General features: G+C 33.2%; 1 protein-coding gene across 1 annotated transcript; it reads left to right on the top strand.

The window, feature by feature from the left end:
- The first annotated feature begins 8,863 nt into the window (after positions 1–8,863).
- LOC112491327 (disease resistance protein RPV1-like) lies at positions 8,864–13,716 on the top strand. The gene is made up of 5 exons (XM_048472847.2): positions 8,864–9,573; positions 10,154–11,291; positions 11,630–11,911; positions 12,028–12,846; positions 12,936–13,716. The coding sequence occupies exons 1-5, from the start codon at positions 9,080–9,082 to the stop codon at positions 13,608–13,610; spliced, it is 3,408 nt and encodes a 1,135-aa protein (XP_048328804.2). The 5' UTR covers positions 8,864–9,079; the 3' UTR covers positions 13,611–13,716.
- The last annotated feature ends 3,773 nt before the right edge of the window (positions 13,717–17,489 follow it).

Raw genomic sequence — 17,489 nt, 5'->3', positions numbered from 1 at the left:
ATTTTTTCGTCTTTTATATTTCTACAATTTTATAGATAAAAGTTTATTAAATAGCTGGAAACTAGGATTATTTTATTGGCATAAGCAACAGGTTTTGCTAATAATAATTATAGGTTCCATTGATCAAACCAGACAAGAAAACCAAGCAGATATTTGGTCAAACCTATTATGGTGGCTGGCACATTGGGTCTCCATGCAATTTATGCAAGTTATAAGAAATGAACAACAACTTGATGCGGTTGCTCTGCCTCACTGCTATTGACATATCATTCAACAAGCTATCTTTCTTTTCCATGGAAGCTTCCTGCAGCATAAGTATTTTATCATAAATTAGTTTATCAAGACGAATATTCAAGTCGTTCATAGAGTGCTTTGCAGATGAAGAGGTATAATTTAGATATCATTCAATTACTAATGTCTTTATCTAGGATAAATGGTTACAAATGAGAATTGAAAGGGCATGATCTAGCTAAAAAGTAGGAGTTTGAACCATTGAAACCTTAGTTGGATACTGGTAAAGGTTAATAAAAAGAAGTTCATACATTCTTCTGCCCATTTTTCGTGGTGAGCACTTTAGTCAGCGTTGTGTACTTCATGTCTCATTCTTTAGTGCACCTATTGGGCCCACCTATAAATCTCTATTAGGCCCATTATTATGCTTATTGCCAGGCCACTTTTTACATGAGTCACATAATTACTTTTGCCCAAAAAGATACTTGCCCCACAAAAAAATAATAACCAACTTTAAGGTATATTAATATTTTACCCTCTAAATTTAATGTTTATCCTTTTAAATCACTTATTTATCATGTAAATAAAATATTTGATATTATAATGGAATAGATGATAACTATTGTACATTGGTATTGTATATTTAATTTTCTTTTTAATATATATATATATATATATATAACTTTTTTTGGACAAATTATATATCAAACTTTTGATAATCTATTTCATATATATATATATATATATATTTGTTTGACTTTTAGTTATCAATTAACATTATATATATATATATATATATTATCTCAATAGAATTTTAAATTGTTTTTAAATTTTGCTATAAACATTAAATGTTTAACTTAATTGATTTTGTAATATATCAATATTATTTATATTTTATCCAAAAAACTTTCTGAGATGAATAATTCTAACCTATGATTTTGTAATAGATTTAGAGTTTAAGATGTGTAGAGGCCCTCTAACTAATGGCAAAACCATTGTTTTGTTATACAATAATTCCAACATCAAATCCCCCTCTTCAAATGTCCAAAAAAATAAAAATGTGTGGGGGCCCCTATACTAGGGACAACTAATGGCATTTTACTATGCAAAAAACAAAAAATCGAATTTTCCACCTCCAATATTAAAAAATTGAAATATGATGGGTGGAGTTTAATCTTCATATTTTATTATAATATTTTTATCTTTATCCAAGTTAATAGGTTTAAAACCCACTCCATTAGTAGTAGTAGAGAGTCTATAAAAGTGGGTTCCACCGAAAAAAAAAATAGTTTTGTAAATTTGCCCGCCTTGTTAAAATTTTCAGGATCTGCCCTGTATGTTAGATACCAAATGGTGTGTGAGTACATTGAAATTGTGACATTTACCTATTTTTATTAGGATGTCTTATTTCGTCATTTTGATGCTGCTTCCTCATTGATTTTGAACTATGTATTCACCATAATTTCCAATTCTGACGCTGATTGATTGGAGACAGAAAACGACAAAACACAGTACCTAATTTTCCTCAGGTTCTTGCATAAATTGCCAATTCCGAAAATGCCACACCATGATATCATTATATCACATATGTCAATATACACAGAGACTGTAGAAGCCATAATGAGGCAACAAAGAAAACTAAAATGAAAAGGAAAATTGCAAAACTCAAAGAAGAGAGTTAGGAATGGCAATTTGATCCACGCAAACCGTAATGGGGCGGTTTTTTCCTGATAAATCAGGGGTTGTGGGGCTCGAAGAATAAAAGTTCTGGCCCGAATCCAATCCGGTATATATATATTTATTTATTTTTCTTATGATTTCATTAAAGCCTAAAAAAAAAAAACAGCCTCTATTTAATTCCCTTCCTTCTTGTCGACACCTTTATCTCACAAAGACAAAGAGCTGCTGCGCACCAATCCATTCACCAAGCTGCAGCCAAGCTTACTTGTCACTTGTATCGGCGGTGTTACTCTGCTTCACAAGCTTGTGCTCTGTTTCTCGCAGCTCAGTTATTCAAAGCCAGATGAGGTTTGCTTTCTTGGTTCTTCTTCTTCTTCTATCAATTGAGGTTTGCTTTCTTGGTTCTTATTTTTGCTGTATAAAATTTTCAAAATGCATTATTTGGAATGCCACACCAACATAAAATTTAAATCTGCAAGCCCATTAGCTTCTCTAAGTATGGATACCCACTTAATCTTCCACTGTCTGCTTTCCAATATATGGTTCTAACTAAACAAAATAATTTTGTTTCTGCTCTCCCACTTGCATGGGTCTTCCTTTGCCAAAAATGTCAGCAACTATGTTTTTAGCATCACTACACCAAATAATCCTTTCCCAATTTGAAATATAAGACCGTTTGGCTTTGATTTTAGTTTATTATTCTTCATTTTCAGACCATAGAGGGGTCCTCTTACATTTCTGTGTATATAAAAGTTCTTTACCTTTGCTATTACCAAAAGTCTGAAACTCTCAAGGCCCATCTTTGCCGAAGTGTTTATCAATAAAAATATAAAAATTAAAAAAAAAGAAATAAAAGAAAAAGAGTTTTCTTTAAGAACAAGTAGAGTAAGCCATTTTCATCCGGTCTGTTACATATTTACTCATTATATAGAAGTCTAGAACTCTTGACAAATTCATGCAGATATATATAGAGAAAATAAGAGATTTCAGGTAAGTGTGAAGCATAGAGTTTCATGTTGACTAGCTAGTAGGCAGTCTTATAGCGAATAGAAGGTCATGGGATTCCTAATGATTTTATTTATTTAAAAATGAAGGATTCAATGTTTTAATAACAGACAATTTTCGGGTCTAAACAGTTATTGCATCGCATGTATGGCCCATTTTGGAAAATGGCAGCCACTATATACAACTTATTTTCAGAAATGAAATTCCATCTTTTGTAGTTGTGCGAGTGTTGAATTTTACAACAATAATCAAAAAGCTGCTTTGTCCTTATGTCCTGTACTCCTGGAAACCTGCTGCTTTATTTAAAAATCCACACGGCTTAGCTAAGCTAGCTCCAAAATATAAACCTAATAAAATATAATTTCAACCATCAAGTTCAAGGAAGGGAAAAAAAAAAATTTTGCATAGTAGGATTATTTTGTTGATCACTTGCTGCCACATGATGAAAAATGTAAACATTTTTTTTCCAGTAAATTTTTTTTTTTCGACATTCTCAATCAGGGTTTGGTCTATTGCATATTTACTCATTATGCTATTTTTTTTTTAAGGTAAATTATGGCGGAAACTAGTGGTTCGACAGCAAATGTCAATCCACCTTCAATTGGAAGCAATCCACATGACAAGGATCAAGCATCATCAACACCTGATAGCAACAGTTCAACTCCAATTAATATTCCTCTTCTTGTGAGGAAATTACATTAATGATCTCGGGTATGATATCTAAATTTGAAAAATATTGGAGTGAAACACATGGAATAATAGCTGTAGCAGCTCTTTTAGATCCAAGGTATAAAATGAAAGTAATAAAATATTATTTTTCCTTTGATCTATGGGGATGAAAGTGTCAGGACCCGTCCAAAATTCCTCACCGGAACCCTAGACAAGCCCTGATCCCAGGGAAATCCTACCGGACCTTTCAATGAAAAATCCGGCAGAACCTCCCTTAAGGGTTAAACTTACCAGAAATTTCCTGCACTGAAACACACTTCTATATACACCACCTTATTCCTCCCACATTACTACAATATAATTTCACAATTTGCAGCACTCCAAAATAATAATAAGGAATTAATGCAGTATTTAATAAAATGTGTCCAATACAGTATACAGAGCATTATGCAAGTAAATATGAAATTGATTCAATGTCAGATAAGGAAGCAATATAGATGAAGAGGAAAAAGGAAGAAAATGCTTCTTGGACTCTTGGCAATGAACTGAGACGTCGGGCTCGTCCCGGACGATCAATGTCTCCCAAACCTAGTACCTAGGGGAATGGAATTTAGAAATATGAGATGTTAATCATCTCAGTAAGTGACCCTATCTTCTGTACAATTATAACAGTAATAATAATTATAGTACACTTGATTAATTAAGAATAAATAAATAAATAATAATTAATTAAAAAAAATATTTTCTCTCAAAACCCTCACCATTCACTTCGTTGGAAAAGTTCTCCTTTTTAAAAAAATCATTTCACAAAAACCCAAACTTGTACCCCGATTAATATCATGAAGACCGACGCTCAAAAGTATGAATGAACGATCATTGTAATATTGTGAAATGTCTCAAATCAAGATATAAACATCTGAGCATACACTATAATAAATATAGTTCCTCCAAATAAATATGAAAATGCAGAAATTACCACAATATTTGTAAATCAACAATATATACAAACATATACAATGTACCATAGGATGTACCAATATACAAACCGTGGGATACACCCACCTCACGACCCTCAATATATGAATGGCGTCGTGGAAATAATAAATAACCGTCGGGACGTACCCAACCTCATGGTCCGTGGCAATAATAAACCGTTGGATGATACCAACCTCACGGCACCGTGATATTAATAATAAACCGTCGGATAAACCCGACCTCACAGTCCGTGGTAATAATAGATAACCGTTGGGTGAAACCAACCTCACGGCACCGTGGTAAACCCAGCACGCTGTAATATAATATTGAACCAAACTCTGGTACTATATGGTACATCAATTAAAAATAACCGATACAGTATCCTACTGTATCATAATCATAATTTAATTGTCAAGTTCAACCACTTGTTTAAATATTTCAAAATTTTCAAATCGTCATTTCATACAAAAATCAGAAATACCACAGTGAAATATATTCACCATAAATCAATTTTTAAACCCATAAAATTCTTAAAATATTTGAACATGCTTAAAATCAAAAAAATTTTCCATCTGCTTCTTAAATAAATCATTTCCGAAATGATTTAAAATCCCAAATTAAATACCAAAATATTTAACTACTCCAAGTTCACTTATGAACCCATTAGAATTTAAAACTATTTAATATATTGTCAAACCTTACATAAAATGACAACTCATATTTAATAAGGCAAATATTTTATATGCATAATCCAAACATTCAATCCAATGGTATATAAGCCAAATTATTCGAACACATATATTATATTATACCCCAAAACAATTTTTAAAACTAATAACCATAGCAATAATTAAAATAAATCAAACCACAATTTCTTTAAATTTCCAAATATATTCCTTTGGCACAAAAACATATACTAAAAACATTATAAATTAGCAATACAATTTATATGAAAATTCTCTTAATGTCAGATACATAAAACATTATTTATCAAATATTTAATTATGAAATATTTCAACAATGAAATTTGATAAAATTGACCAAAATCTCAAATTCCTTAGAACCAACATATTTTATAATGCTCAAATATTTAATTCCATTCAATTTTGGCATTAAAATTCCAAATATAAATTTACTAAATATTCAACACATCAAACATAATTTTAAATAACCAATTAACACAAAATATATATATTTTAACATCCCAAAATAATTTTGAAGGTGGGTCACTCACCTCGAGCACGCAATTAATCCAAGATCCTCCAAGGGATCAATTCCACGACGCACACGTGCTCCTAAAACAACAACATTGCACATCTCAAATAAATTAATATTTTATTCGGGTAATTAATACCCGGTACCGGAGGCCTAACACAAACGTTGTCCAAAATTGACAAATTATAAGTCTATGGAAAGCTTGTGAGATGAGGATCACATTACCGAGCCCCATTGAGCTCAATTCAACCGGCGGTGGCCGAAATTTGGCCGAAAAGCTTCTGCCGGTCTTTATCTCCTCGTATCTCGCAAATCGACGAGAGTTGAGTTAATCGGAGCTCAGAATCGGAATTAGAGAGTCCAAATTAGTGGGAAAGGACCAGTTGCACGACCAGTGGCTGCCGGAAAACCTGTAAACCAGCCACACACCGGCCGCCGGCGTTGGAGGCCGATCCCGGCGCGTCCGCTGGCCATTCAGCCGGAGATTTGGCCGCCAGTGTCGCCCAGCTGCGGGCTTTCATGTCAGCTAGCGCGTGGGTCCTTCTGGTGGCCGGTGAGAACAAAAAGAGGTGAGGCTGAGAGGGAGAGGAGGAGAGAGAGAGAGTAAGAAGAAGAAAGAAGGGAGAAGAAGAAGAAGCTGCCCCTCGTGGGCTTTTCCCCATGTGGGAAAAAGAAAGAAAAAGAAAAAGAAAAGAAAAGAAAAGGGAAGAAAAGAAAATTAAATTAAATAATTAAATAATATTAAAAATAATATTATTATATAAAATAACAATAATAAAATAATATGGTATTAAACATGGTTGACATGTGGCATCTCATCATGGTGACACATGGTCACATTTATTAAGTCACACGTGGCACATTGTTACACGTTTAAAAATAATATTAAAATAATACAGTATTTTAAAACTTTGCAGGTCTATAACTTTTTAACGGGATGTCCAAATCAAGCTTACCGCTAGTCTGTAGACTCGTATCGATGAGCACTACACAACTATGTATGAGTCAAAGCTCATGTCCCCATAAATAAAAAGTCAACTCCGGCACCCTTGGACAGTTTGGATCCCAATCTTGTTTTGCTCATATCTTTCAAACTGTAGCTCCGTTTTCAACGTGCTACTAGTCTACGAACTCGTGCCAATGTGTACTTCGTAACGGTACCTCAGTCAACCTAGAATTCCAAGTCAACTTTTGACCCCTTGGGTCAACGGTCAAAGTCAAAGGTCAACGGTCAATCTCGGTCAAAGTTGGAAAATTTCTGTTATACTTTGGGACGGGATGTTACAGAAAGTGTGCATAAGATATCTATTATATGTCAAATTTTCTATAATTTGGTGAAAGAATATCAATCAAAAAGCAATTTGAGTGCAAATGTTCCAAATGTTTCATCTTCCCAACCCAATGTATTTCCATCTGGAAAAAAAGATCGTTTAGCAAAATTTGATTTATTTGTTTCAAGTACTACTAATATTGATCATGTTAAATCTGAAATTGACCATTACTTGTAGGAGTTGGTTTTACCTAGATCTAATGACTTTGATATACTGGCATGATGGAAAGTAAATGCAATGAAGTATCCTATTTTGCATAATATTGCAAGAGATATTTTAGCTATTCCAGTATCCACTGTTGCATCTGAGTCTGCATTAAGTACCGATGGAAGACTTATGAGTCCACATCGAAGTAAACTTCATCCTAAAACTTTAGAAGCTTTGATGTGTGCACAAGATTGGTTATGGACTGAAGTTAATGGTAAGAAAAATTAAATTTTATATTTTTTAATCTTAAATATATTTTGTATTTATTGTTAACTAATTTGTCTTATTTTTGTTAGCTTCATCTTCTTCATCATATGTTGGAGCTTGTTCTTCTACTATGAGTGACATAGAAATTGATGAGGCGGTAAATTGAATCTATTTATTACAAAAAATGTGTACATTTAATTGTTAAAAAAATTATTGATATTATTTAATACTTTTGTTTATTTTTGTAGCAATCAACTCTTACGAAACATTCTTCTAGGGAGACTTAAGGAAATAAAAAGTAAAATTTTATTTTGTGTGTGTATTTTTATAAACTTTATGTTTATATATTGCATTGTATTTTTTCCAAAATGTATTTTATTATAATTGTAAATTTGAACTTTGTTGTATTTTATTGTATTTTTATTTTAGACCTTGATGTATTTTATTATAATTTTATTGCATTTTAGTCATTTTATTTATATTTTATTTATGAAAAAATTCTTTTATAGAAATATTTCAAAAAAATAATATATTAATTATAAAAAAATAGAGAAAAACCGTCCCGTCCCCTCTCCGATTGGGGAATCTCCGTCTCCGCCCAGCATCTAAAGAAACAGAAAAAAGATAGGGATGTGATGGAAAATTTCCCACAAAGACGAGAACAGGATTTTAAAAACCGATCCCGCATCGTCCCATTGACATTTCTAAAGAGAGTTGATATATGAGTATGACTTGAACTAACGAGGTGTACCTTAAAATACCAAATCAAATAGTCTGGAAGCAGGGGGCCAAGCTCCTTAAGTGGTAAATCATTTTCCATGATCTTTTTTGTTATTCGGGAACTGCAGGTTGTTCTCTTTTGCAGTTCTTGTTAATTTTATCAAAACATCAAAGAGGCAGGAAAAATTTGCCATTAAAATGTTTATGGAGATTTTAAATTATTGTCATTATTGGGTGTGTGTATTTTGTTTTTATTTTCTACATTTTTGTATATAGTTGAGAGCTTATTATATAGCTAGAACAGAGGATTTAAAAAGGACAAAAAAAAAAAAAAAAAAAAAAGGCGCAATTTTGATGGTATAAGCCAAAAGGTTTTGCTAATAATAATTATATAGAATCAAGTCACATCCAACAAGAAGTTTTCAAGCAGCTAGCTAGCTATTTGGTCGAACCTACCGCGAGGGTCCCATGGGATCGACGCAATTTGTACAATTTCTAAGAAGTACTACATAATTTCCAATTCTGACGCTGATTGATTGAAGACAGGAAAGGGAAAACAGAGCACCCACCAAACACGCTTTCTTTCTTTTCCATTTGTTTTCTTTTTTTTTAATGTTTTTTCCTTGTTTTCCGGGAAAGTTCCCACACAATGTTTGGGTCTTAAATAAAAGAAAACCTAAAAGCGCGTAAAGCTGGAATGGAATCCTATGGGCAGATCTGAGCTTAGCTGTTACTAATTTGCATTCCTTCTTCGTAGTCCAGTTTACTGCACAAATCTGACCTCTCTGATAATTAGGCCCTTTGAGCTTATATCCTTATCATCTCTCTCGCTTGCAAGAATGAAAAGATCTTATTCGTTGATATCTTCTTCTTCTAAACCTCGAACCGAATATGATGTGTTTTTGAGTTTTAGAGGCGAAGACACCCGCAACACTTTTACGTGTCATCTCTATGAAGCTCTTTGCAAGAAAGGAATTCACACCTTCTTAGACGATGATAAACTTGAGAGAGGCAAATCCATTTCTCCAGAGTTGTTGAAAGCCATAGAAACTTCACGATGTTCCGTCGTTGTTATCTCGGAAAACTATACTTTTTCCACTTGGTGTTTGGATGAGCTTGTCAAGATTCTTGTATGCATGAAAGGCTATAAACAGATTGTTCTGCCAATTTTCTACCATGTGGATCCATCTCATATACGGAAGCAGAGTGGAAGTATTGGGGAGGCATTCCAGAAACATGAACAAATTTTTAGTGACAACTTAGAAAAGGTGCAAATCTGGAGGGAGTCCTTAAAAGAAGTTGCCAATCTAGCTGGAAGTCCTTTACGTGATGGGTAAACATTATATACTTTGTCCTTTTTTCCTCTTATTCCTTTCTAATCTACAAAATGAGTTTCCAATCTAGAGAACATATGCATATATAGAAATATAGTCATCAGTAGAATAAAATTTTAAAGAAATATATATAAATACAAATTCTCTCATGAAAAGTTACAACATATATTAATTTCCATGAAACAAGAATGAATTTTTAATAATTTAATTTTCCTTTTGTAAGAATTTCAATTTCTGAAATATTCATTATACATATAATAGGGGATTCCAATTAAAATCGAACACAAGGTTTGAGTATCTAATTCTGTCTTATCACTATTTACCTTCATATATGCGTAATTGAAACTCATAAGTCTCATATATATAGTGAAGTGACCATTCGTAGAATTTGCCATGTTATCATGCATACATATATATATATATATATATATATTTATATCTTCCATTGTGATATGTGAAATAATTAACGGAATATAAAATTTTGTATAGATATGTATCTATTTAAGTAGAGCAATTACATTTATGAACTTCATGCTATGTTTTAACTTACTATAGTTTCCATACGTTTGAATTTTTAAGGGATAATGAAGCAAAATTTATACAAGACTTCATTGCACATGTATTAAAAAGACTTGGTGATAAACAGTCAAACATTTCAGAGGACCTTGTTTCTTTCTGTAAACGCTCAAAGGACCTTGTTGGTATGGTTTCACGACTAAAAAAACTGGATCAGTATGTTCGTCCTTCATCATCTGATGGCGTTCGCTTTATTGGAGTTTGTGGAATGGGCGGCATAGGCAAAACAACTCTTGCAAGAGCTTATTATGAATGGAAGTCTTGTGAATTTGAAAGTAGCAGTTTCCTTCCAAATGTTAGAGAAGTTTGTGAAAAAGAGATAAACGGTCTTGCGTATCTGAAAAATCTACTTCTTTCACACCTTTTAGATGAAGAACCTACAAAAATGAGGGATGCTTGTAAAGGAATGGGCATGATAAAAAATAGATTACATGATAAAAAGGTTTTAATTGTTCTTGACGATGTGGACAAACAGGAACAATTAAAAGAGTTAGTTGGGGAGGATGATTGGTTTGGCTCTAAAAGTAGAATACTAGTAACTACTAGAGATGAAGCTTTGCTCACATTTAAAGAAGATTGTACAATATATAGAGCTGAGCAATTAAATGATAGTGAGGGTCTTCAACTATTTTATAGAGAAGCATTCAAGAGTAATCATCCTTCACAAGATTACATGGAGCTGTCTATACAAGCGATAATGTATTCGAAAGGTCTTCCATTAGCTCTAGAAGTACTAGGTTCCCTTCTACGTGGCAAAACTAAAAATGAATGGAAAAGTGCTTTGCATAGAATAAAAGAGCATCCACAAGGGAAGATTGTTAGAGTACTTCGAATAACTTTTGATGAACTTGAGGAAACAGAGAAACATATTTTCCTAGATATTGCATGTTTCTTCAATGGATATGTTGAAGATTATATTATCCAAATTATGGATACATGCCATTTTTATGGAACAATCGGGATAAGAACTCTTATTGATAAATCTCTCATAAGCAAAGGTCCTTTTAACGAAATTCGGATGCATGACTTACTGCAGGAAATGGGCAAAGAAATTGTTCGAGAGAAATCCCGCAATGAACCAGGAAGATGGAGTAGGATATGGAGTTGCAATGATTTATGTCATGTTTTAGACAAAGACACGGTAAAAAGATTTTTTTTTTTTTTTTTTTGGGTTAATCTGGGAGCTAAAATTCCATATGGTTTTCGACAAATTTATTTCATAAATTACACAACAATTCCACAAATTCAGTTGTGGTGGAATTTCATGTGATCAATTTTATCTCCCGTTTTTGTTGCCACGGTGAATAGTTTTTTTCCACATAGTAATCTGTGATGACTTTGATTATAGGTGGTGACAAGTTGCATTAAAGTTCTTTTCAATTGGCGTGTCTGGAGTAAAATTTACTTATATGTGCGTATATTGCTGTAAGAACTTTTATAAATTATGGTTCAGTTTTGTGTTTTGATCTCAACTATTAGGGCACAGAAGAAGTTGAAGCCATAGTTTGCAGTTTTCGAGAAGCAAAAAAATCCGGTTGGGAAGCCTTCTCAAATATGAAGAAACTAAGATTGCTCTTTATTAATTTTCCCCCAAGTGGATTTGATCTGCCACCAATTGGATATCTTTCCAATGAGTTACGGATTCTCACATGGAGTGGATATCCTTACCGAAATTTGCCACCAAGTTTCCAACCAGATGGACTTGTTGAACTTATCTTGCAGAACAGCAATATCGAGCAACTATGGAACAACTCAATCAAGGTACCATTACAACCCTTTATTTTATGTCATGAATCTCTATGGAAAATTACAACATATTTATTTTTTTGTCTGACAGAATAATTAAATCCTTTCTCTTCTTTTTTATATATATACAGCCTTTAAACAATTTGAAAACCATTGACTTAAGTGGTTCAATCAATTTTAGAAAGTTTGAAGACTTCAAGGTGGTTCCGAATCTAGAGAAATTGATTCTTGAGGACTGTAAAGGACTAGTGGAGGTTCACCCATCCATCACACTTCTTAGAAGGCTTACTTTACTGAACCTGAACAAGTGTAATAGTCTAGAAAATCTTCCAACAACCATAAGTGATTTGGAGTCTCTCGAAGTTCTTCAACTTTATCATTGTAAGAGTCTTCGCATCTTACCAGAGGACTTGGGGAATTTAAATAGTTTGAAGGAGCTTCATCTCAGCGGCACTTGTGTAACAGAGTTGCCATCTTCCATTGCATCACTCGAAAACCTTAAGATCGTTTTTCCACTACCAAGATACATTTTTAGCATGGATCTTTCCATCTCAGGTCATCTTGATTCTTTGAAAGAAGTCAATCTAAGTTGGCGCCGTTTTTGGGATGGAGAAATTCCTGAAGATTTTGGTTGCTTAGATTTTTTAGAAGATGTAAAATTGAGAGGTAATGAGTTTTCTTATCTGCCTGCCTGTTTCAATAGACTTACCAAGCTTAGGATTCTTGATTTGAGGGATTGTGAAAATCTAAAATCATTGGGACCAGAGCTTCCGCCTAGCTTAGAAATGGTGAGGGTTGATGATTGCATTTCATTAGACACCTTTCTTGATCCATTGAACGACCAGTTTTGCAATTTGCGGTGTTCTGCTACATGTAACAATTGCTTTGAATTAGTACGGAGGCAAGGCAGCAAAAGGACAGCATTTGCATCACTTAAAAGATACCTTCAGGTCGATTCTCTCTACCTACCTCTCCTTGTATCATTGTATTTAACTGCTTAATCTTATTAAACATGATGGCTGTTCTTCAATGTTGATAGAAGCCCGCTAATGCAAGCAAAAGATTTGATATTGTTCTTCCTGGAAATGAAATTCCAGCCTGGTTCACTCATCAAAGTTCAGGAACGTCGATAAGTTTCCAACTAGATCCAAATTTGTGCAACAGTAAGTGGATGGGTTTCGCAATCTCTGTGTTCCCAAAAAAACGGAGTTGGTTTTCTACATGCAATAATATAAGAATTGACGGACAAGACTGGGGATTTGGAGGACTAGTCGAGGCTCCTGAATCGATCAGATACTCTTGCATTGATGGCCTTTGGCTTTGGCTATTTTATTTGCCCCGTGATATATACTTCCAGACAAACGAATTGCAGTACAACAATTGCAGTGCTCGAATTGAGTTTTCTTTTGAAAACAGCACAGAAGATCAATTTGGATGGGGTGTTCGTTTGGTATGTGAGCAAGACATACACGAGTTGAACCTACACTCTGAAGATGAGGATCTGGATATTATATATTTATCTGAAGATGAAGGTGAAGATGAAGATGAAGATGAAGATGAAGGTGATGATGATCTGGATATTATATATATATCTGAAGATGAAGATGAAGATGAAGATGATGGTGATGATGATCTGGATATTATATATTTATCTGAAGATGAAGATGAAGATGAAGATGATGATGATGATGATGATTTGGAAAACTTTCAATAGTAGTTTTATCATGAATCTTAATATTGTATATAGATAGAATAAAATTATTAGTCCCTCTGCCTACACAACGATTTAGTCCTTCAATAAACTCAAAATTATTACTCTATCACCCTGTACAAATGCAAATGATTTAAATCCTTCAACACACGCAAAATTATTACTCTATCATCCTAAAAAAAAAACAATAATAATAATAAATTGTTTTAATATTTTCTCCTAGAGTCTCCAACTTGGTTGAGACGGTGAACCAAGAAAACAAAAAACAAAGAAACAGAACAAAAACAAAAGGCTATATAGAAATAACTTATAAATGATCTCAACATACACGTCTGCCTTATATAATAAACTTATCAATGATTTCAATATCAACTGCTACAAGATCTTCCAATTAATTAGTTGGTGATATACCATACATTTCCATTTTAATAGTCATTAGTATTCTGCCAGCAAATGTGGAATATGATCCATATGCAACTGAAAACCATCAAAGCACTAGACGAGGATAGAAAAAAATTAAAATAAAACTGTGCAAAAATATTCATGCTTGAAGGAGACATTTTGGAGGGCATGAAAGTTCAACTTCAGGATATAAGTTAGAGTTTCAGCAGAGAGAAATGCAGAAAATTAAAATGATGTTTAAAGTAATTGATATTTACATAAGCCACTGCATCTATTTTTCTGTTACAGTGTTTTTCTTTTGTTACCATTAAATTAATTGAGAGATATAAAATTTCATGATTAAGGTTGGTTACTATTACTAAGGCATCATGGCAAGAACCATATGCAACCACTTTAAATGAATAGCTCGCATTTAAAACCCATCTTAGTTTATTAATTTGAAAGATGAATATTCATGTGTGTGCAAAAGACCACATGGAATTTCATATCTCACAAAAATGATATATATATATCTACAGGAAATTTTAGACAAGTGATATATAGATATTATCCTGGAAATTTTACACAAGTGGATAGGTATTGTCCCAAACAATGCTGACATAAATGTCCTAATAAGATAATTTTCCAAATCTGGAGCATTTAATTCTTAACCACTGTTACAGTCTAGTAGTGGAGGTTCACCCATCCATCACACTTCTTACAAAGCTTACTTTACTGAATTGCTTTAGTCTTCAACACTTACCAGAGGACCTGGAGCATTAAAAATATAGTTTGGAGGAGCTTTATCTCGGCCCTACTTGTATAACAGAGCTACCATCTTCCATTGCATTTTTGAAGAACCTTAAGATACTATCTATTTGGAATGGATTCTCATGACCATTTCTGGAAATTTTACAATCACAAAAAAGGAAAAATATTATCGGTACCATTGCTGGGAAAGGTCTCATATCAGGTTGTCTTCATTCTTTGACAACATTGGATCTAAGTAGGTGCAGTCCTGGGGATGGAGAGCTAGTTCTAGTAGATTGAGGTTGCTTAGTTTCTTTAGAAGAGTTACACGACCAAGTACCTATCTTTTTCTTGCCTCCTCGCTACTATGGATCAACTAGCTAAACTTAGAATTCTTGATTTGTGGTTTTGTAAATATCTAAAATCTTTAGGGAAAGAGCTTCCATGTAGCTTAGAAATGGTAAGGGTGGATGGTTGTACTTCATTGGAGACCTTTCGTGATGCTTCAAACAACCAATGCAACTTGTGGTTTTCTGCAGTTGTAAGTACTGTTTAGAACTGGTAAGGAGGCAAGGCATCAAAAGGACAGCGTTTGCATCACTGAAAAGATACCTTCAGTTCTCTCTCTACCTCTCTTTGTATTTGTAAGTGTGTGTGTTTGTATTTATTGTTTAATATTATTAAACATGAGATTCTTCTTAAATGTGACAGAATCCCCCTAATCCAAGCAAGATATTTGATATTCTTCTTCCTGGAAATGAAATTCCAGCATGGGTTACTTATCAAAGTCTTAGGCAGTCAATAAGTTTACAACTAGATCCTAATTAGTGTGATGGTAGGTGGAGAGGTTTTGCTCTATCTCTTTTTGCTCAAATGAATTCAATATTATTCCTTATAAATGCAATGTAAGGACCAATGGTCAAGACTCGGGAATTCAACTTAAGGATCCTCATGGACCCTTCTATGGCATGATCCCCTTTGGCTATTTTATTTGCCTCGTAATATATACTTCAAATTAATTTGATATTATTCCTTATAAATGCAATGTAAGAACCAAAGGACTCTGGAATTCAACTTAAGGATCCTCATGAACCCTTCTATGGCATAAGGGATCCCCTTTGGCTATTTTATTTGCCTCGTGATATATACTTCAGTACCAAATGGCAGAATAATTGCGGTCTAATTGAGTTTTCAATTGAAGCCAAGATCCTTGGTGCCGAAAGCTACAGAGACAGTGACATTGGATTTGGTCTTCATTTGGTATATGAGCAAGACACAGAAGATTTGAACCTACACGAGGAAGATGGAGATGGAGATCGAGATGGAGAAGGAGATGAGATAAGGATATAGGTAAATGTAGATGGTTCGTTTCTCGATGAAGAGGAGGGCCAGATAATTTTCATAGACCGAGTTGAAGAAGAGAATTACCAAATACTCACATTTTTGTTTTAGCCTAATTTAATTATCAAATTTGTTTGTGTTATGTGAAATTTTTTTCATGTCATACATGGAACTGAGCTGTCCTATTTTATTTTTTATTATTATTTTTTTTTTAGCTTTTAACGCACCCTCTTTCAATCTAATATATGTAGCTCTGCAAGAACTGCTTCATAGTTTATGTGTCAAATAAAAATTTAAACTACCAGCTATCAAAAACTGCAAACCTATATCAATTTGACACAAACCAGTCTAGACAAGTTAGAGAATGCAGGGGTGGTTGCTGTTAATTTTGGAATCTTAGATTCCAAGTAATCTGTGAGTACATTGAAATTTTGGCATCAAAATACCAAATAGCACGCATTTTTTTATTAGATTTTTCATTTGGTTATTTTGATTTTGCTTCCTCGTTGATTTTGAACTATAGAATTCACCATAATTTCTAATTTTGATGCTGACTGAATGAAGACTGAAAACAGAAAACAGAGCCCCATAATTTCTCCATAATCCATTATACATATATAATGCATTCCAATTAAGCTTCCAACATGTGGTTTGAGCAATTGACTCGATACTCACCATATATGTTGTAAATAAAATTCTTGTTATTAGACATCAAATTAAAATATTGGTTTTTGTTCTTTTGGAAGATATAAAGAGACAAATGATGAGACAAATGATGACATGACAAGTGCTACACTAGAGAAAACCTTCCAATCTATTTATGTAGCACAGTAAGAACTGCTTGGTAAATTATATTAAATAAAAGTGCACTACCGGGTATCCAAAAGCCACTGTATTTAAATGAAGTTTAAAGTAAATGATATTTACTTAACTCGCAAAAGCCGCTGTATTTAATTGCATAAACACATATACAATAACGTTTATGCTGTGCTATGCCATATATATATATATATATATTTAATTTTTCTAACCTTCTCGGCTTCTGTGTCCAAGTCATGTTATTACTTGTGTCACAAGTCTCTAAGAAATATTTTATAACTTTCTATTCTTATCCATACTGTATATTACCTTCTTTTTTTTTTTTAACTTTTTTTGGACATTAGAAGATCAAAGGCATCATAAGGTTCCTTAGAAATAAAGATGACACAGTAATTAAATAATGAAAAATAATGTGATATAAATGTAGAAAACATAACATTGAAAAAAACAAAACATCTTGTATGAAATATATATAGCTAAAACTATTTGAACCTGATATACATTTTTAATATTATAAAAACAATAAGCCTCCTTTATAGCAAAACCAGACTCGATGAAGTGCTTGTGAGATGCACCATTTGGCCGTCATAA

Source organism: Ziziphus jujuba, chromosome 4, assembly GCF_031755915.1.
Source record: "Ziziphus jujuba cultivar Dongzao chromosome 4, ASM3175591v1".
In the NCBI taxonomy this organism is placed as follows: domain Eukaryota; kingdom Viridiplantae; phylum Streptophyta; class Magnoliopsida; order Rosales; family Rhamnaceae; genus Ziziphus; species Ziziphus jujuba.
This window is presented reverse-complemented; position numbering and strand designations above follow the sequence as displayed.

Coding starts and splice junctions, on each gene's coding strand:
- LOC112491327 (XM_048472847.2), top strand. CDS start 9,080: ATGAAAAGATCTTATTCGTTGATATCTTCTTCTTCTAAACCTCGAACC. Junction 11,292..11,629: donor ATGTTTTAGACAAAGACACG/GTAAAAAGATTT, acceptor CTCAACTATTAG/GGCACAGAAGAAGTTGAAGC. Junction 12,847..12,935: donor CACTTAAAAGATACCTTCAG/GTCGATTCTCTC, acceptor CAATGTTGATAG/AAGCCCGCTAATGCAAGCAA.